This window comes from Mya arenaria, chromosome 11 (assembly GCF_026914265.1).
Source record: "Mya arenaria isolate MELC-2E11 chromosome 11, ASM2691426v1".
Lineage (NCBI taxonomy): Eukaryota > Metazoa > Mollusca > Bivalvia > Myida > Myidae > Mya > Mya arenaria.
The window spans coordinates 60,974,689-60,995,201 of record NC_069132.1 but is presented as its reverse complement, the minus strand read 5'-3'; the positions used below and the strand labels follow the sequence as shown (position 1 = coordinate 60,995,201).

Here is a 20,513-nt window from a genome sequence, read left to right as displayed (position 1 = left end):
GATGCAGGAATTGGTGTAAAGGCTATTTTTTTCGACATCAGCAGAACTTTTCATATGTAAATAAAACAATAATGTATGCACATATGTTAGGTTTACAGGGGCGGTTCCAGGAATTGGCGTTAGAGGGGTGTAACTTAGGGACGCAACCTTTTGACATGCGCCCCTCCATTACTGAACCGTAGTGTTGAAAAAGTATACGGCAATTTAAAAAAAAACACCTCTTTGCATGGGTATTTTGGGTTACTCCCCCAAGAAATTTTTTACACTTTGTAGTCGGAAATGGTGCATTATGAGTGTATTTTATTACTTTTTTCTCCCATACAGTATTGATATAAAAAGAAAACTTGGACGAATTTAGAGAGGGCCGAGCGCGCCCGGTCCCCATCTACTGTAAAACCGCCACTGCTTCTCATAAACTATAGACATGTTGATCGCCGAGTGTTTCGCCAAGAATTTTCTTGTTTCAAAATTATGTTGAAAACAAGTCTGTAAATAGCTCTGCGAACTCATATATTATGCCTGAAATAAAATAAACTTGTCTTAGATAAAGTTCTATCGTGGTGGAGAAAACACGATACGGTAATGACTACGGGAAACAAACCACAGGGCACTAATAACCGTTCAAGCCATTGAACTTTTGTGTTACCTTACAGTCTTACACCTAGTTCTAAATAAAAAAATACTTAAACGTACCGGAAATGTTTCTATTGCACAAGATAAGAAAAAGTTTCAATTGGATTTTAATCTGAAAAAATCGTCTGCATGCCGGACAGAATTGAACAGGAGCAATATCCGGAAGCACCGATAATAAAATTACGCGTACCCCCATCGCGGGAAGAGTCGAAAAAGCGGCAGTGTAAACAAAAACAATAAATAGTCAATAACTGAAATTTCCATGAAGAACGTCAAATAATCTTGCAGTCATGGATATAGACGAAGTTGATGGAGAGGTAAAACACATATCACCTTGATCAAGTATTGCAAGTCGCTGATTTCTGTGCTTTAATATTGTTGATATTCGTACTCATTAGGTTTCGTACCTTATACGAAGTTCCGTTTTTCGGTCAGTTTACTGGTTGGTACGAAAAATGCAAGTAATACAAAAAAATGTATTAAACGATGAAAAACAACTTTTAAAGCTTTTTTCTTGTTAAGATACTAAAACACGTTGATCCTCCCACGATTACTTAAAGGTGTCAGAAGTAAAGGCAAAAGCGTCTGGGTCGGCCTCATAAGTAAACGAGCAGCAGTGAAGTGCGTGGGTAAGAAAAAACTGCCCAGTTAGATCAGTTGGTAAGAGTGTTGGCTAGTGTTCTGGCAGTCATGGGTTCCAGTTACACACAGGGCGCATTTTCCTCCTAGAATATTTTTATACTTCTACTTAATAGCCCAAAAAACATTTTTTTGACATCAACTAAATTTTTTTCAGGGGTTTCAGTAAGACCCAAAATCAGGAATTTTTTAAAATTTCATGTCTGATTTTCAGGATTTTGTAACGTGCCGAGGCTAACTTTCAAATGGTTATATATAAGATTTTCCTCTTTAGCTACTTTGCCAAATAATTTGCACTAATGATTATTTAAAATGATTGGATCGTGAAAATAATTATCGTTCAATCAATGATAAATCAACAAACATTGGAATATTTACAGTTTTCATTGACGCACATATTAAATTATCTAACTTTTCCTATATCCCTAGCTTTTCACTTAAAAACTGTACTTAATAGTATTATGTCAATGTATGGTAAGGACTTTTGAGTTTACTTTCATTACTTCTATTGTTAAGGAGGCGCTTTTCTATTTAATACTCTCTGGTTCACAGTTTATACCATACTTATATCTATATTAATATAGATAGTTCGGTATAAACCCCTAGGGAATTAACATGTATATTTGCCGCTAGGACAAATAGTGTTTAACCCCTATTAGAGACAATAAATATAGTACACCTTGTCTTAACAAGTTGTTGCTCTCGCAGAAGCCAGCACAAGAATGAATAAGATCCGCTGGTTTGCTGTATTTATACTCACGATATCACGTGACCACATTGGATGGTCCTAACCGGTTGGAATAGTCCATTTTCAACGTTAAGTCTTTTTCCGTAGGGGTTTCGCCTTATATTTTCATATTTTCAGAAAACAACATTACTATAATAAATCGCTGTTCGCATCATGATTATTATTATTCAACCATCTTATTTTAATTAACAATCATGTTGTATCATTAACTGTTGTTTTTATTGAGAAATTCACTCTCTACACTAATTTCATACCCCATATTAAAAGTTAAGTATTAAGTGCAGACAACAGTTTAACAACGTATCGCTCGGCCCAAATTTGCTACAATTTTTAGGAATTTTCATAGAATTTGTAGGTAAAGAAGCGCATTTGATGCACAACTCAAAATGTTTGACGGGGGGGGGGGGGTGTTCTCATAGAATGTTTTGTTTTCATACACAATTTAAACCATTTTCCATGATTTTCAGACTTGTACAAAATGTTGTTGCTTTTTCACAAATTTTAGAAGGGTGTGTTTAAATACCAAAGTTAAATTTCGTCTTTTTGTCTGTGGTAATTTGACTGTACTTGCCTGGATTCTTCTTTAGTGCAATGTCTCATTTTTCTCCTAAAGTTCATGTAAAATAAAACAAAACCAGACAGTTAAGCATTTGAAACAATTATAATGGCCTAAATACACAAAAAAAATATGTAGGGGGTGAATTTTATTTGGTACGATCGGGATTGGGTACGAATGTTACATATTCAGCCTGGCTTTTATTCAATTGTCTTTGGTAAAGTTATGCTTAATATGTTGATGTTTTAGAATAATATGACAATAAAAATCACTGCCCTTGCTTAAAGAAACACTTATACAGCATAGAACATTGATAAAATAACTCTGAAAATCGTTCCGACAAAATGGTGGAATTTTGTCAAGATCATTGACGTGATAGATAAACGCGACATAAGCATAAAAATATTTTTTGGGGGTTACAAAGAAATGTTCATCATGATTATTTTACAAATACACTTTCAAAACATTTAGTGATAAATTGATGACGCATTTGATTGTGTTAGCGCCTGCTTTCCTATGTCTACAAATCGGCAGTGACCGTCTGCTTCAAGTCAACAATATTTAAAATAGCGAGTCTCGTCTGTACAATACAATTATTTTACAAGGTTTAATAGTGTTTGACAACATTTTTCAACATCCCTTCGCATTTTCTATAGCATTTTACGAACTTTCATCTTTGAAAGAACGAGTTCTCATTGTATATTCTGATTGGCTGACATTCAATAGCTCCGCCTCCTGGCGATGTTTCACTAATTGGCTCTTCCTAATTATCGGATTAGAAGATGGCCGTTTATGAATACACAGGTCGTCTGCTCATAACAGACTATAAGATGTCATAAATTATGACACGTACAAGGCATATGGGAAGATGAAAGGGCTGTACGGCATATTTAAAGCAGTCAATGGTGCACAGCATATTATGAAAAAGTCTGGTCTCATTAAGAGGTGTACAAGGCTATTAAAAGGAATTTTTAAAATGCCCGGGGTCAAATTCTGGGACGTTTTTGGTGATTTTCCTGACGTATAAAACGTCTAAGTCCGCTTATTGAAACCCCTGATACATAATGTGGTATTATGGTTAATATTTTTCTCATGTTTATTTCAGTTACCAGTACAAACTATTGGTGACCGTGTCATTCTACCAAAGGAAATTGAAAAATCACAAACTGACTCTGGATTAGATGATGGAAGTAATACAAATAGCAGCGGAAATGGTAAGTTATTGCAAAAATATGTCGTGTATTTCCGTCATGAGCTAAAAGATCAAAACTGACTGATTGTGTCAGTGAATGTGTGCTTTGGTCTTGCATATTTCATAATCATGAATAATGAACGAAAAAATAAGAGACCAGTCCCAGACATAGACTTATGTTCACATTAATTTTTAATAGAATGTTCTATATAATAATTATATGCCTAAACAGAACAGAACAATGCGGAGAGCAAAATTAATTACTGATATCATGTGTAAACATGTCATAATGAAATAAATAAACTTTTGAATATTAAATGAAGCTTTAATAGGTGACCGTTCTATCTATTTTGTTTTTAAAAATACAGGCTTGCATTATTTCAATTCCTTAATTTAGAAATAAGAACATTGTGGTCTTAAGGCGTTAGCACAATGTATAGATCTTTGTATTGCAATTTTCAGTTGATCACTCTGAGGATGAAGAAGAAGATGATGTTGTTTTGAGAAAGCCAAAGAAATCGGTAAATTAAAGGAGGTCATACATGTATAAAAAAGGACTTATTTAGAAGATTTAAAAGCTAATGACAGTTTATGTATACAAATTGTCCATTATTTTACAACAAGTGATAAAAAGTGCAACAGAAATAACTTTATATCATGATAGCTAAGGATGAAGGCAGGCTTGTTAAATAATTATAACCCAAAGCAGAAGTTTGTTTAAACAGTGACTTCAAAATCATTCATGTCAGAGAAATTGAGAACCCTGTTTATCTTTAACAGTGTTAAAACTTACTGTTTTGTTCACCTCTTCACTGTATGATGTTTAGTGAGGTTGTAAGTTTTCATTTCTACTGATTTGAATGTTTGTTTAAAATATTCTCGTGTATCATTTCAGTTTCACCGAATTCTAGAGGAAGACAGTGATGAGTCCCTAGATGTTCCCTCACACTCTCAAGATGTTCCCTCACACTCCTCAGATGTTTCCTCACACTCTCAAGATGTTTCCTCACAATTTAAAAATGTCAGAGACATCAAAAAGCCAGTATGATTTTCTAAATACTTATCAAGATTGATGTTTACTATCCACTATTAAAAATCTATTCAGATCTGCAAGCCTTTATTTACCAATTACCAGCTACCAATTATTCAAGGAGTTGTCAGTTGTAAATGCCTGCCTCACGTCTGTGCTTGAAAACATATGATCTCATTGCTGCCTTTAAAATGTCTCATTTCATAACAGACATGGAGTGATTTTTACATGGGAAACACACTTGACAGTAATGAAAGGCCTAGTTTAAGTGAACCCCCCCCCCCCCCCAAAAAAAAAGTACAGTATAGTACACAACCTCTGTTTAATGATCTCAATCTACTTGCCTTGATCCTCTTATCAGATCTGCGATCTGAGTATCCTGCTGTGCAGTTTTAGAAGTTTTATAATAGATGTGGACTCTAAATGGCCCTGAGCCAATAAACGAATATACAAGAAATTGGCCCCTTCTGATACCAGTGCAATAAGCAGGAAATGCACAGCAGGGGATTATCAAACATTCCTTAAACTAGGCCTTTAAGATCAGCTTGTCTTGCAGAAGATTGAACTGATTTTTTTGTATCAGGAAATGACACCAGAGGAGGTTTTGGAGGCGGTGATGAACGCGCCTGATAGCAGTGACAGTGAACCAGACACCCCGCCAGTCAGCGCTAGGAAGAAGAAACTGGTAAATGTTGCGTGGTATAGATTTAATGTGTTAGACGGTTACAGTTGGACAGTATGTTAGTTACTAGTGTTTATGTTGGGTCTTATCCAGCCAACATTCAGAGAACAAGAACAAACTAATAGATGTTGGGTTTGAAGAAAGACATACATGTGTACTGGTAGCTCCACTTTAATAATATAAATTTATAGAACTATGTTAGCTAGCTTTCAAACCATTGTTCTTTTCTTTTCAGAAGCGACCAGTGAATGATGACAGTTCTGATGATGAAAATGTAACCTTGATGGACACAATCAAGAAAACAGCAGTATGTATTTCTTTTTGTCAATCCCGCTTGTGGTGAGCGAGACATAGTTGTACATGGGCCTCCTTCTGAACTGAACTTTGTCCAGGCTGTATCTTGACCATATTCTATAGGATTTAAAAAAACAAACTTGCCACAGCGGCTCACCATGATGAAAAGGCGTGTCATGCACAAGACCAAGGTCTGCATCTCAAAGATCAAGGTCAAGGTCACACTCAAAGCCACTTGAAATAATCCTTGTACAGGCTGTATATTTACCATACATTATAGGATTTCAAAAATATCTTGCTATGAAGGTTCACCATGATGAGGGGGCGTGTCAGTACAATACCCAGGTCTGTACCCAAAGGACCAAGGTTACACTTAAAGTTAAATGTCAAAAAGAGAACTGTTGATGGGACTGGTGTCAACTGAGCCTTATCTGCGCTTTATTTACCATGCATTAAAGGATTTGCACAAAATTTGCCTTGGGGTTAACAATGAGGCGAAGTTTTGCATGTACACATATTGTTCACCTCCATGTTATTCTGTATTGCAATTGCATGGAAGAGCATTATGTCTGTGTCAAAGGCTCTTTCTTCTGGCTCGACGTGTTGCCATTTGCAGTCAAGTTTATATCTTCTGTTTACATTCGTATATTGAAGCCAGTTAGCAAGCTTCGTGAGAAATCCCCCATACTGTCAATTAAAGCTGCACTCTCACAGATTGAACGTTTTGACAACTTTTTTATTTTTTGTCTTGGAACAAGCAAATTTTTGCGTTAATATCTGCAAACTAGTGGCCATAGACTGCTGACTAAAGATCAGATTGCAGCTTTTCATATTTCCGTCCCAAAATTGATGTTTTATGCATTTGTTAGTAACGGTTTAAGCCATAAAACATTAAATTTGGAATGGAAATATGAATATCGGCGATCTGATCTTTTGCCAGCAGTTTTTCATCACTGGTTACCAGGTATTTACGCAAAAATTTGCTAATTCCAAGACAAAAAAAAAATGAAATTGGAAAAATGGTAAATCTGTGAGAGTGCTGCTTTAAATCGGGACTTTCACATTATATAGAAGGGGCCAAAATAAGGCTAACTACCAATTTGCCAAAAATGACCAAATATCCCAATTTGCTTAAATAATGAAATTTCTTGTAGTTGAACAGTTTAAGTTGCAAGAATGATCAAGCGAAATTTCCTTTTATGGAAATTATAGCTTTAAAAAAATAAGATGAAAGAAGAACAAAAGAATATAAGAAATTAATTCAACATGATTATCTTTTTTTCTGTTTGATCATTTTAGCTTTCGATGGACTTTTTCACCCAATTTTTAATGAAACAAGGCCTCAACAGAAAGGCTAGGCCTCTTTGGCTGAAAAGGCACTGTAAATGTTGAAATTAGTGACATGAAGCTTTAAAACAGGTCTGAAAGTAGGTTCATCACCCTCTTTCGAATTATTCTCACAGTTGATAGTATCCATTTGCTCATTACTTGTTTTAAATGAACAGAAGACAGGCACAGAAGATCTGTTTGATGCTGAAGAGTCTGACGGGGAAACGAGGAGCCAGAAACCAATACCTACCAACCTGTTTGATAATGACAGTGACTCCTCAGGTAAAGCTACGTTGTTGTTAATTATTTAGAAATAAACTTGGCTTTAAAAGAAGTGTTTTTAGCTCGACTTTTTGAAGAATAAGGAGAGCTATTCTACCCACCCAAGCGTCGGCATCAGCATCACCCCTTGGTTAAGGTTTTGCATGCAAGCACACATAGGTTAATATCTCAGCAACTGCTTGAGGTATTGCATTGAGACTTGATACAATGGTACTCAACCATCCAACCTACTTAATTAACCAAGTTTGATAACTCTACTTTGCATTTTATGCCAATAATAGGCCATTAATATTTGACTTAGAAATTCTGGTTAAGGTTTTGCGTGCAAACACACATAGGTTAATATCTGAGCAACTACTTGAGGTATTGCATTGAGACTTGATGCAATGGTACTCAACCATCCAACCTACTCAATTAACCAAGTTTGATAACTCTACTTTGCATTTAATGCCAATAATAGGCCTTTATTATTTGACTTAGAAATTCTGGTTAAGGTTTTGTTTGCAAACTCACATAGGTTAATATCTCAGCAACTGCTTGAGGTATTGCATTGATACTTGATACAATGGTACTCAACCATCCAACATACTCATTTATCCAAGTTAGATAACTCTAGTTTGCATTTAATGCAAATAATAGGCCTTTATTATTTGACTTAGAAATTCTGGTTAAGGTTTTGCGTGCAAGCACACATAGGTTAATATCTCAGCAACTGCTTGAGGTATTGCATTGAGACTTGATGCAATGGTACTCAACCATCCAACCTACTTAATTTTCCAAGTTAGATAACCCTAGTTTGCATTTAATGCAAATACATGCATGTTTCGCCAAAACTTTTCAATCCTTACACTGAAAAGCGGCGGAATAGTCGAGCGTGCTGTCTCTATGACAGCTCTTGTTATTGTTAATAAAAGCCTGGTACATACATGTACATAAATGTAGCTTGAATTAACCTGACTTACATACATGTACATAAACTTGGCTTATATTACCCTGATTAACGTTTAGAAAGGCTACTCAAGTCTGAGCTAGTTTGATGTTATATTTAACAAGCCAGTTCTCTAGGGCTAGCCAGTAGTTTATACTAGTATTTATGATGGTAGTCCTGATCAATGTATGTCTAAGCTGCATAAATCTGGCCCAAAATTCTGGAAAAATCTTCAACTTATGCATTTCATTAAGTGGAGTAACTAAACTAAACTTGATTTTACAAAATACAACATAATTATCATAAAGGAAATTTCCTGTCCATGATGTCATTTCCTGTATTTCATACAATGTTATGAAGGGCAAGATGGCCGAAACATCTTAAAATAAATGTGAGTGTTGAAGGTGGACCGTTACAATTATTGATGGTCTAAAAAAAAGCCAGAATATTACACTTTTCATATCTAATTGAAAACAGTGTGATAAGTCAGTGTGATCCTCTGATACGTCCATACCAGTGATTCAGCTAGGCCTAAGTAGCAGAGTGGTGCACCCTGCTGCCCTTTTTCAGCACCCTGCTGCCCTTTTCCAGCACCCTGCTGGCTTTTACTACACCCTGCTGTGCTGTTTTGTTTGACTCAGTTTTTATAAATAAGTATAAAAGTAATAAATATACGTAATTTTGACACTAAAGTAAAGCTGGCAGCTAAGGTATTCATAACAAACTAATAGTATTGAAAGTAGTTACAACAAATACTCAATAAGAATTGAACATTTACCCTCCCAAGTGCCCCATTTAAATAAGGCTCATTCAATACGCATCAAAAGTGCCCTTTCTGACCTAGCACCCAGTCCCTGCCCTATTCAAATCCTGGCTGGAGCACTGTGTCTCATAAGATTGAGAAATTGGGGCCTGGCTTAGTTCCAAATGCTTAAATGTAGGCTTAGGTTCCCACAAAACAAAACAATCTTACTTCCCTTCTGACATCAACAAGAGCTAGCATTGATTTACCACATAGACTTATGTTCCTTTCATTTTCAGGGTGCAAATCTTCCGGCTCAGAGCTTGATAAATCAGACCATGAAGGTGGGGAGGACGAAGGATTTAATGATTCTGACATCGACCCAAAACTGCGGGCTAAACTAAAAAAGGTGAGACTGGAAGATGGGCTGATAGATTGTAGGGCTTCCCCACTGTTGTGATAAAAAGTTTAATAACGTGCAACTATAACATGCTAACTTGTACTCATTCATGGCTGTTAATATACACATACTCATGTCTGTTGATATATACATATTCTTGGCTGTTGATATTCACATAGTTATGGCTGTTAGTAAACACATACTCATGGCTGTTGATATACACATATCATGGCTGTTGATATACACATATCATGGCTGGCTGTTGATATACACATCTCATGGCTGTTGATATACACATAGTCATGGCTGTTGATATACACATAGTCATGGCTGTTGATATACACATAGTCATGGCTGTTGATATACACATAGTCATGGCTGTTGATATACACATAGCTTGTTTATATACTCATACTCATGGCTGTTGATATACACATACCATGGCTGTTGATATAGACATCTCATGGCTGTTGATATACACATCTCATGGCTGTTGATATACACATAGCTTGTATATGTATTGATACTCATGCCAGTTATGGTTGTTGATATATACATACTCATGGCTGTTGATAAACACATCTCATGGCTGTTGATATACACATGACTGTTAACTTACACATACTTATAGCTTATTTTTTAGCTCAAGACTGAGCTTTTAGGATCGATGATTGTCCGTCGTCTGTCGTCTTTCCACACTTAGTTTGTTAACACTCTAGGGGTCACATTTTTGCCTCAATTGTAACGAATGTCAGGATGTTTGTCCCAATAATTACTCAGACGAGTTCGAATATGGGTCATCTTGGGTCAAAAACTAGGTCACAGCGCCCAAATATGGAAAAACCTTGTTAACACTCTAGAGGTAACATTTTCAGCCCAAATAACCTGGAAATTTGTCAGAAAGGTTGTTTTAATGATTTCTAGCTCAAGTTCGAATATGGGTCATCTAGGGTTAAAAACTAGGTCACAAAGCCCAACTATGGAAAAACCTTGTTAACACTCTAGAGGTAACATTTTCAGCCCAAATAACCTGGAAATTTGTCAGAAAGGTTGTTTTAATGATTTCTAGCTCAAGTTCGAATATGGGTCATCTAGGGTTAAAAACTAGGTCACAAAGCCCAACTATGGAAATACTTTGTTAACACTCTCGAGGTAACATTTTTCAGCCCAAATATCCTGGAAATTTGTCAGAAAGGTTGTTTTGATGATTTCTAGCTCAAGTTCGAATATGGGTCATCTGGGGTCAAAAATTAGATCACCGAGCCCAAATACAATTTCATACATCAGCGAAGCCAAATCCTTGTTATTGCCCTTTCATTATCTACAAGTCTATAGCACAAAGTTTTACTGAGGTGAGCGATATAGGGCCATCTTGGCCCTCTTGTTTTCTTGGCACATATTTATGGCTTTTAAATTCCTGTTTGACAGGGAGCAGCTAAAAAGGAGAGAAAGAAAAGTGCTAGACAGGCGAAGCGAGAAGAGTTAACATCAATACACAGCGAGTCACAGAGAATGGTCAGAGGTGCGATACTTAAAAAACATTTATCTGAAGAATTTTCAAGCATTTTAACATGTCACAATAGGGATGATGTTAAAATTTATGTATATTTATTGTTTGAAATTATATATTGTCCAGTTGGATGGTTGTAATTTTTAAATTGGTGGTACGTTTATTTTGGTGAATCATATGTCAGCCATATTTAATTAATATCAGATAAATGTGTAGACTTAAACAGGGACTTGGCCAGTAGACACACTATTACTTCAAACACTAAGCTGGTAAAAGGGTTATTAGATTCATTTACTAAATGTCTCCATCTTTGAAGTCCCAGGCCCATTTATTGTGGTAAATGCATACTGTACTTATAACCTTAAATCATTACATAGTTTGTATTTGATTATGTGCCCTTCACTCTCTTTTCTTAAATAAAGATGGTATGATATTTTGTTTGTCTTTTTATGAACTTTGGAATATGTACGTCAATAAAACTAGTCATTAAGCATACCATATTTTGTATTTAACTTCAAAAGTATGAGGCTGTGTTTCAAATCTTTTGATGCTTCAAGTAAAGTTGTGTTGAATGTTATAGATGCCTGTCATTGTTGCATCTTTGTGGATGTTTGTATGCTGTTAATGGAACAGAATATTTGATGTACTTTATTTGTTATTGCTAGAGTCACGGGTGAACATCCCCTATCATCAGCCTGCCCCAAAGTCCATCAACGACTTCTTGGCGCGGGCAAATCGTAAACAGCAGGAATACAAGCGGCTTGGGAATGTTAGAGACTCCAGGTGAGTGAAGGCTGGAGAATGTTAGAGACTCCAGGTGAGTGAAGGCTGGAGAATGTTAGAGACTCTAGGTGAGTGAAGGCTCGGGAATGTAAGAGACTCTAGGTGAGTGAAGGCTCGGGAATGTAAGAGACTCTAGGTGAGTGAAGGCTCGGGAATGTAAGAGACTCTAGGTGAGTGAAGGCTCGGGAATGTTAGAGACTCCAGGTGAGTGAAGGCTGGAGAATGTAAGAGACTCCAGGTGAGTGAAGGCTTGGGAATGTTAGAGACTCCAGGTGAGTGAAGGCTTGGGAATGTTAGAGACTCTAGGTGAGTGAAGGCTGGGGAATGTTGGAGACTTCAGGTGAGTGAAGGCTTGGGAATGTTAGAGACTCCAGGTGAGTGAAGGCTTGGGAATGTTACAGATTCCAGGTGAGTGAAGGCTCGGGAATGTTAGAGACTCCAGGTGAGTAATGGCTTGGGAATGTTACAGATTCCAGGTGAGTGAAGGCTCGGGAATGTTAGAGACTCCAGGTCAGTGAAGGCTCGGGAATGTTACAGATTCCAGGTGAGTGAAGGCTCGGGAATGTTAGAGACTCCGGGTCAGTGAAGGCTTGGGAATGTTACAGATTCCAGGTGAGTGAAGGCTCGGGAATGTTAGAGACTCCGGGTCAGTGAAGGCTCGGGAATGTTAGAGACTCCGGGTCAGTGAAGGCTCGGGAATGTTAGAGACTCCGGGTCAGTGAAGGCTCGGGAATGTTAGTGAAGGCTCGGGAATGTTAGAGACTCCGGGTCAGTGAAGGCTCGGGAATGTTAGAGACTCCGGGTCAGTGAAGGCTCGGGAATGTTAGAGACTCCGGGTCAGTGAAGGCTCGAGAATGTTAGAGACTCCGGGTCAGTGAAGGCTCGGGAATGTTAGAGACTCCGGGTCAGTGAAGGCTCGGGAATGTTAGAGACTCCGGGTCAGTGAAGGCTCGGGAATGTTAGAGACTCCGGGTCAGTGAAGGCTCGGGAATGTTAGAGACTCCGGGTCAGTGAAGGCTCAGGAATGTTACAGATTCCAGGTGAGTGAAGGCTCGGGAATGTTAGAGACTCCGGGTCAGTGAAGGCTCGGGAATGTTACAGATTCCAGGTGAGTGAAGGCTCGGGAATGTTAGAGACTCCGGGTCAGTGAAGGCTCGGGAATGTTAGAGACTCCGGGTCAGTGAAGGCTCGGGAATGTTAGAGACTCCGGGTCAGTGAAGGCTCGGGAATGTTAGAGACTCCGGGTCAGTGAAGGCTCGGGAATGTTAAGGATAATAAGGGCAGTAAAGGCTCAATTGTAGCACAGGTTAAGTTGATTGTGTATGGAATTTTCTGGAGAGAAATAATATATAGATATTAGTTTAACATTGTGTAGAAGCGTGTTGATGTGTTGTTGTATCTAAATTTGAATGAAAAAAAATTATTGAAAGATTCTAAGCTCTTGGGTTATTTCGAAGAAATTAGATTGAGATATGGTCATACAGTCATGGCCTTGCTGTTGTCAACATTGTCTTTGTGCAAAAACAATACGTGTATTGCCACAAGTGACATACAAGTCATGCCCCTGGCTAAATTTAAAAAATGAGCACTGCAGCGTTTTTTCTGACCATTTTGGGGCTAAAATTTGGCCCCATTCCCAATGCTAAAAGATACTTGTAAAAAAATAAAATTCCCAATTTTATGTTTAAAAAGTATATACAAACTTGACCCCAAACATTTTCATATTGAGGGATTGGTACATTCTTAAAAAAACAAACTTTAATACACTTTTGATCAATTCTAGGCTAAATTGGAATTCCCAGTTTTAGCCAAAATGACATTTATTCCAAATCAGATGTATAGGCCCAGGCTCCATTCCCAAAATGGTTAGAAAAAACAACACTAGTCTGGCTTCCATCTGTGGTGTTACTGTTTTTTTCTGTGTTTACCACTACAGTTAAGTGTCAGTAATGTAAACGCCGATTATATCATGACTGTATCCTGTGCCAGTGGCTTAATATTGTATACATTCACTATCACAGGGTTATTTATTTGTAGGAAAGTGAAAATTGTTCAAGAAGTTCTAAAAAAGACGAGACTAGAAGCTCGTGCTAAAACTCAGAAGGAACAAGACAAATATAGTGACTCTGATGATGATTGGAATCCTGATGATGACAATGAGAAATCCCTTAAAGATAGAATTGATGAAAAAATGAAGACGAACGATGCTGAAACTGAACAGGTTGGGAATGGTGATGAGGGAGCAGAGAAAAACAAAACAGAGGAGGGAAGTGATTTAAAAGGTGATACTACAAAAGAGGAAAATGCTCAGGATGGAGGGAATGTTAATGATAATGTGGAAAAAGATAAACTTGAGAGTGAAGAAATTGGTGAATTAAATAAGGGAGAAAATATTGTGAGTAATTTGGATGATAGTGATAAAGAAAGCTTGCCTGAAATAAGTGAATTTCAGAATGAACATCTCAAGGACGTAGAAATAAAGGCAGGTAAAGATATTGTGAATGTGTTAACAGAGGAGGTAGAAACTGGAAGTAAGGTTAATAAGATGAAACTAGACTTAAAACTTGAAGATGATATGGAAATTGGTGAAAATGTCGATGAGTTTGAAAAGACTGAAAAAGATAATGAGATTGATAATATTGATGAAACCAGCAAGCAATCGGACGAGAATAAAGAAAATATTGATCCAAATGCAGGAAAACTCAGTGAGGATGATGAAGAAAAGTCTTCTACTAGTCAGATGGACAAATCAAGTCCTCAGAGTTCAGGCAAAAAGACTAGTCCTAAAAACAGTGCCAGTAAGCGTAGAAAGCGGATAGCCGCACTTGCAGGTATAGACCTAGACAATGTTCAGCCCTCTCTAGGAGGTGAAGTGGAGAACTTTATCACTCTCGAAGATGAGGATGAGGCTCCAAGACATCCTGGTGTCCAGAACCTCATGGACAGATTGAGCAAACACGCTCAGAAGAAAGAGAAGAAGAAGCTACATGACACTGACATCAGGTAAATATTTATAAAAATTATTGGATATATACACAATAATAACTGTTTCTGATAACTCCTAACATTGTATATTGCCCAGGCCTAAAAAAAAATACATCTGGTTCTGGTTACCTGACAGTTGATATTGTCAGTTGGTAAATTAAAAAAAAAAAAATGAATGTGTGTTTTGTATGTAGTATAAACCTTTAAAGCTTTATACAAAATATTATTTTGACACAATTCTTCAATGATTGAAAGGACGTTCTTTATATAACGTAACAAAAAAAAGCCTACCTGTTTTTGAAAAGGATGTAACCCCAACCAAACCAATTTTTTTGGGGCCTCATTTAGAATAGAAAAGCAATGTGTCCACTGTAATAATACTTAAAAGTGAATACATTATCTATATCTCCTTTCCATGGTATATATAAAGCATTGAATCAAGTTCTGATCATTTGAACTTCATATGTCATATAAACTTGTTAATGCATTTTAGCTATGACTTTCAGGTTTTGTAGACAGTTTTAATTTTGTATGTCATCAATTCCTTTCCATTACAGCATAATCTCTAAGGATGCAGTTGGCCATGACCGGGAAGAACTCAAACTGAACACATTCACGTATCATGTTGAGGAGGAAGATTCCAACCCGCTCCGTGTACACGAGGCTCCAGGTATGTGTAAACCCATCACTTTATATTAAAGTATGCCTGGGAACATAAAGGTGCCCAGGGCAGGGATTGAAATCGACTGAGATAAGTGGCCAACTGTTCTTAAACCTTTTAAACCATTATACATGCAGGGCATTTTGCAAACTTAAAAAATCAACAACTTATTATACCCCCCAAAACAAAGTTTGGGGGGGGTATACTGGAATCGGGTTGTCCGTCTGTCCGTCTGTCTGTCTGTCCGTCTGTCCGTCCGTTTTTTTTTTGTCCGGGATTCATCTTTGTCGTTATTGAACAAATCTTTTTCAAACTTTCAAATATTAATGACCATGATGTAAACCTGTGCCTCCGTGGATTTGGTCAGAGTCGCATGATCCTGAGTGGAGTTGTGGCCCCTTAATGAGTTAAATTGGGCAAAATTAGCTTTGTCCAGGATTCTTCTTTGAAGCTATTGAGCAAATCTTTTTCAAACTTTCAAATATTAATGGCCATGATGTAAACCTTTGCCTCCATGAATTTGGTGGGAGTCACATGATCCTGAGTGGAGTTGTGGCCCCTTAATGAGTTAAATTGGGTAAAATTAGTTTTGTTCGTCCTACTCCTTCGTCATTTTTGAATGAATCTTTTTCAAACTTTTAGCCATGGTGAGAACATTTGCCCCTGTGATTGTGGTTGGAATCACATGATCATGTCTCCAATTATGGCCCCTGAATAAGTTAAAATAGGCAAAAATTATACAGCTTTGTCTAGCCTAATCCTTGGTCATTTTTTCTCATTTTTTCTATAAATCTTTTTCAAACTTTCAGATGTCAATGACCATGATATGAACTGTTGAATATGTGATTTGGTGCACCTGTATTAATCAGAATGTTTGCATGGCCTTAAAAAGACCTTTAATTGATTTTGTCCTTAAAAAGACCATCAAAAGTCCTGAAGTTAGGTGCATACAGGCCTTAAATTTTTCCAGAAGAGATTAGCTAGATCATCAGCTAGTTTTTCTAGTCAGCAGTGTAACTTCTAAATTACTCAACAGATTTAAATAAAACAATACATGCATGATAAAAGAAGATGCAGTGTGCAGTAACCTTGGAGTTATGGCCTCTTTTCAATGGAATTTTCAAAGGAATGGTTTGCCATTCCTGTGTCCAGGCGGCATTTGGGGGTATTCGTCACTCCTGTGACAGCTCTAGTTTTGGAGGGATACATTTGAGTTGATTCTTTTCTTTGATTTAGTCCAATAGCGGTGCATTTTAGTTTTTGGATTATAAATGACTGTCCATATGTGCATATATATATATATATCTAAATTTGCTTGAATTAATAAATTATTAAATTTGAAAACCAAATGCATGCAAAATTCTTGAAAATTCATGTTTCTTAAATTAATTTGTGGATTGCAAGTTTGCAAAAACAGAATCAAACCACCATGGTTTTGTTAATGCAGGAGCCAAGCTGATTGCTCTGAAAGAACAACTTCAAGAGAAAATGAAGGCGAAGAGGGAGCAGGCGAGGCAGAAACGACAAGAGTTATACGCCCTTGATAACGAGGAAGGTGGGTTCGAGGAGGAAGCTGAACTATCTGATAAGTCTGATACTGATGCTGAAGATGGAGAAGAGGGGGATTATGATGGTGAGGAAGACTTTGAGGACATGTACGGTGATGATGAAGAGGAAATTGAAAAAGAAACCAAGAAAAAGGTATAACGTGATCACTGGTGAATAACGTGTTATACTGTGTACTGGATTTTTACCTGATTTTTCACACATTTTTTGCCTGCATCCTATTTATGCAAGCCTCCTTTACACACAGTCTTCGTCATAACTGGGTTGTCCGAAGCCCAGGACAAGTAAATACTGTTTTGGACAAGTCAAAATTCCCAGGTGGTTGCCGAACGGGCAAGTGCCTTTTTCTGAAATTCAGATCCCTCTGTTTTCATAATTTCTTCAGCAACAATTCACAAATCCTGATTGATCGTTATTATTATATTGAAATATTGGCTTTTGTATATTTATGCATGAATTGGTTATTTTGGGCAAGTAAAACTGTTTTTGGGCAAGTGTTTTTTACTTGCCGGAAAGGACAAGTGCTGAAAAATATTATGACAAAGACTGTACACAGTACAGCAGTCAGATTCAACCCTGTTCACCGACGGTCTGTTCCTTGGTTAATGTTGGATAGCTTTATAAAATATTTTTTGTCGGTTTAACAAAAATCACAAGATAAGAAACTTAACCGACTATTATCTTGTCAGAAAAAAGTACAAATAAAAAATTCACTTGCTGAATGTCAAGAAAACCAATAGGTTTAAATATTTTGCTAGAAAAGCTATTATTTTATATCTTTTGTCAGAAAAACCCTTATGCTGATGAAGAGGCTGACGAAGATGGAGATGACAATGAAGAAGATGATGAGGAAGAGATTGATGAAGACATTGGTGAACCGGAGTTTGCTGATGATGATGAGTACAACCTGAAACTGGACGATTCCGATGAGGAGGAAGATGGTAAGTTTGAACTCTTTTAGAATTTTAAGAATACTTTCAGCCTTGATCAGAAGAAAACACTGGCAGCTTAAACTGAAAGTTATTTGCCTTAAACAGAGGTCGAAACCAGCATAAGCCCTTGAAATGCTTTCCGGACCTGATCAAGTTTTGGATTTTATAAAGCAGAACTTGTTAAATTGTTTTGATTCCAAGTAGTGGAAAAATATGTGCTTATTCATGCGAAGTCTAATTTTGATTACTTAATGTCATTGAGGGGATGGTGTAGGTAACATTGTTCATCTATGAAGTCTGAAGTTGCCTACATCTCCGAAAGTCAAAAAGAATCAAATTACTTTTCAGGAACTGAAGAAAAAGATGATGAATCTAATGACAGAGACGATGTTACAATTTCAAAACCAGCCAAGAAGGAATCTAGTACATTGTTTAAAGGTAAGACTGGCATTATGTTTGTCGTCAAGTTTGTATATATTGTATTGATCTGAAACATTGTATCAGGGGAGATTATTACTTCTAAGAACTAAAACAAATAGTTGACTTCAACCTCACCTTTAGATGCAACTTTCTTAAAAACTAAAAAATTGAGAAAGAAACATAATAGCTAAGGGCAACCAGTAAAACATATATAACCCATGGGGGACAGGCAATTATTTTCTTAGTATATGGGTGGGTGTCTTTTTCCACTGATTTGGACCCCAAAAGGGTAAATTTGCTTCTGTAGGGGGGTTGGTACAATTCAAAAGTGCCTTCCCCCGGGGGTTATATGTTTAAATGACATAGCTCTAACCAGAAATACAAGTTCTGAGAGAACTCCTGTAATGCCGACTTTGGTAAATAAGTGTTATTGTATAAATTGCAGAACCAGAGCCTGTGATCCCAGAGAAGCCGTTCAGCATGTTTGGAAGCAAGGGTCGAAGCACAAGCATAGAGGGGTCACAAATCCAGGTAGGATCCCTGTCACAACTTCCATCTACAGATCATGGTAGAATCTCATGGACAAATTTAAAACTTGGATGTTTTTATACATGATTATATATATGGTAAAATGTCTATTTAAATTATCTAAGATAGATTAGTTTTCAAACATGACATACTAGAATGTGGACATTGTTTAACCCGCTTTTTCACACTTATCTTACAAGTTACAGGTGCTTTAATGTTAGAATTATGCCTTGTACTTAAAGAAAAGCCAGTATTGAGTTGTCATTGAATAAAAACTCTTCATATGACCACCGTTTTCAATGCTTTTCTTAATTGGTCAGCAGACATGTATCCTTGTTAAAGAGCATATGTTAGAGTCTGAACTGAATTTTGTTTTCATCTTGCTGAATATGAGACATTCATCTCTGTTCCTTCAGAGTGGTCAGCGGACATGTAGCTCCATCCCCATGCCAATAGAGGACTCCCAGGACCTGTGTGGCTCCCTCCTGCCAGAACTATCCAGCACACAGACCCAGAAACACACGGAACACTCACAGGACTTTAACTTTCTCCTGGAGGATTCACAGTCGAACATGCTTGATGCTGACGGGTATGGATGTTATAAACAACTGATACATTGTGAGGATTTAGGTTTCATTATTGAGTTGTGGCATGTTTTTGCCTTTACCTTCAGTGACCAAACAGTCTGTTTTTTCATATAAGGATAAATGGTATGCCTTATTCTTAAACCAAAGAACTACATTATTATTAAAGATGCACTCTTACTCCCAAATAAGCAGTACTACAAATAATACAATTGTTTTAATTTATCGCAAAGGATGAATAGATGTCAAAAAGAATGGTTTTTATAGAGGATACCATGTTTAATATGGAAAAAAGGTCCAGAAAACACTGTGTTTTCTATCTTATGAGATGATAGTTGATCACAGTAAATTTTTAAGCACTCACTAATCATTTAATATTTGTGCGTTTTTACCTATTAAATACACGGTTACAATCTTGTTATTGATAACTAATATTTTCCATGAAAATGTATAATTTAGTAAGTAGTTCCAGTTTTACCACTTCAAATTTATGTTTGTCATACATGTGTATGTACTGATTTTAAATAAGTGTGTCACTAAGCTTCAAGCATGGGTAAAAACTGTAAAAGATACCGGTACAATCATTCCGCAGGGCATGACTACATTTATATATGGCTTTTGAGGTCTTTTTTCTTACATTTTATTTCTATAGAATCTGTTGCTGTAAATCAAATGTTCTGTCCATAGAACAGGCCCATATTGAACCCTGGCTGACAAAAGGAAGCATTCATGTGTGTAAAAAACCCATATGAATGTCACCTTAGCATTTGAAGAGCTGTTTTCCTATAATACATAAAACTTCATTTTACAGCTATTTAAAGACAAAGTCAACAGGGAAGAAGAAACCTCCGGCAACCTCATTCAGTGGTTTAGGAGGCTTGGCTGGCACACAGGGAAACATGGATGATCTGGTTGGGATGTGCTCGGGAAGATTCATGGGTATGTTCTTACGTCGAAGCATTTTCTCTTTTCTTTCTATAGCTGCATGTTTATGAATCGCAAATTGTATGAGCCACAGAGACAGATAATTAAACAAACCTAACTATACTACATTGATGGGACCAAATCTCCTTAGTTTAGTGCCTACTT

General features: G+C 36.9%; 1 protein-coding gene across 2 annotated transcripts in view; it reads left to right on the top strand.

The window, feature by feature from the left end:
* The first annotated feature begins 635 nt into the window (after window positions 1–635).
* The window catches only part of LOC128209620 (claspin-like), a 29,910-nt gene continuing 10,032 nt past the window's right edge, over window positions 636–20,513 (top strand). For both annotated transcript variants that reach the window (XM_052913731.1, XM_052913730.1), the window contains exons 1-18: window positions 636–950; window positions 3,682–3,790; window positions 4,231–4,289; window positions 4,664–4,810; window positions 5,382–5,483; window positions 5,716–5,787; window positions 7,280–7,385; window positions 9,355–9,464; window positions 10,884–10,977; window positions 11,631–11,748; window positions 13,786–14,751; window positions 15,291–15,403; window positions 16,842–17,095; window positions 17,748–17,901; window positions 18,241–18,330; window positions 18,758–18,843; window positions 19,257–19,429; window positions 20,236–20,363. In XM_052913731.1, the coding sequence (XP_052769691.1) occupies window positions 924–950; window positions 3,682–3,790; window positions 4,231–4,289; window positions 4,664–4,810; window positions 5,382–5,483; window positions 5,716–5,787; window positions 7,280–7,385; window positions 9,355–9,464; window positions 10,884–10,977; window positions 11,631–11,748; window positions 13,786–14,751; window positions 15,291–15,403; window positions 16,842–17,095; window positions 17,748–17,901; window positions 18,241–18,330; window positions 18,758–18,843; window positions 19,257–19,429; window positions 20,236–20,363 (2,908 nt within the window). In that variant the 5' untranslated portion in view covers window positions 636–923. The remainder of the gene's footprint in view (window positions 951–3,681; window positions 3,791–4,230; window positions 4,290–4,663; window positions 4,811–5,381; window positions 5,484–5,715; window positions 5,788–7,279; window positions 7,386–9,354; window positions 9,465–10,883; window positions 10,978–11,630; window positions 11,749–13,785; window positions 14,752–15,290; window positions 15,404–16,841; window positions 17,096–17,747; window positions 17,902–18,240; window positions 18,331–18,757; window positions 18,844–19,256; window positions 19,430–20,235; window positions 20,364–20,513) is intronic.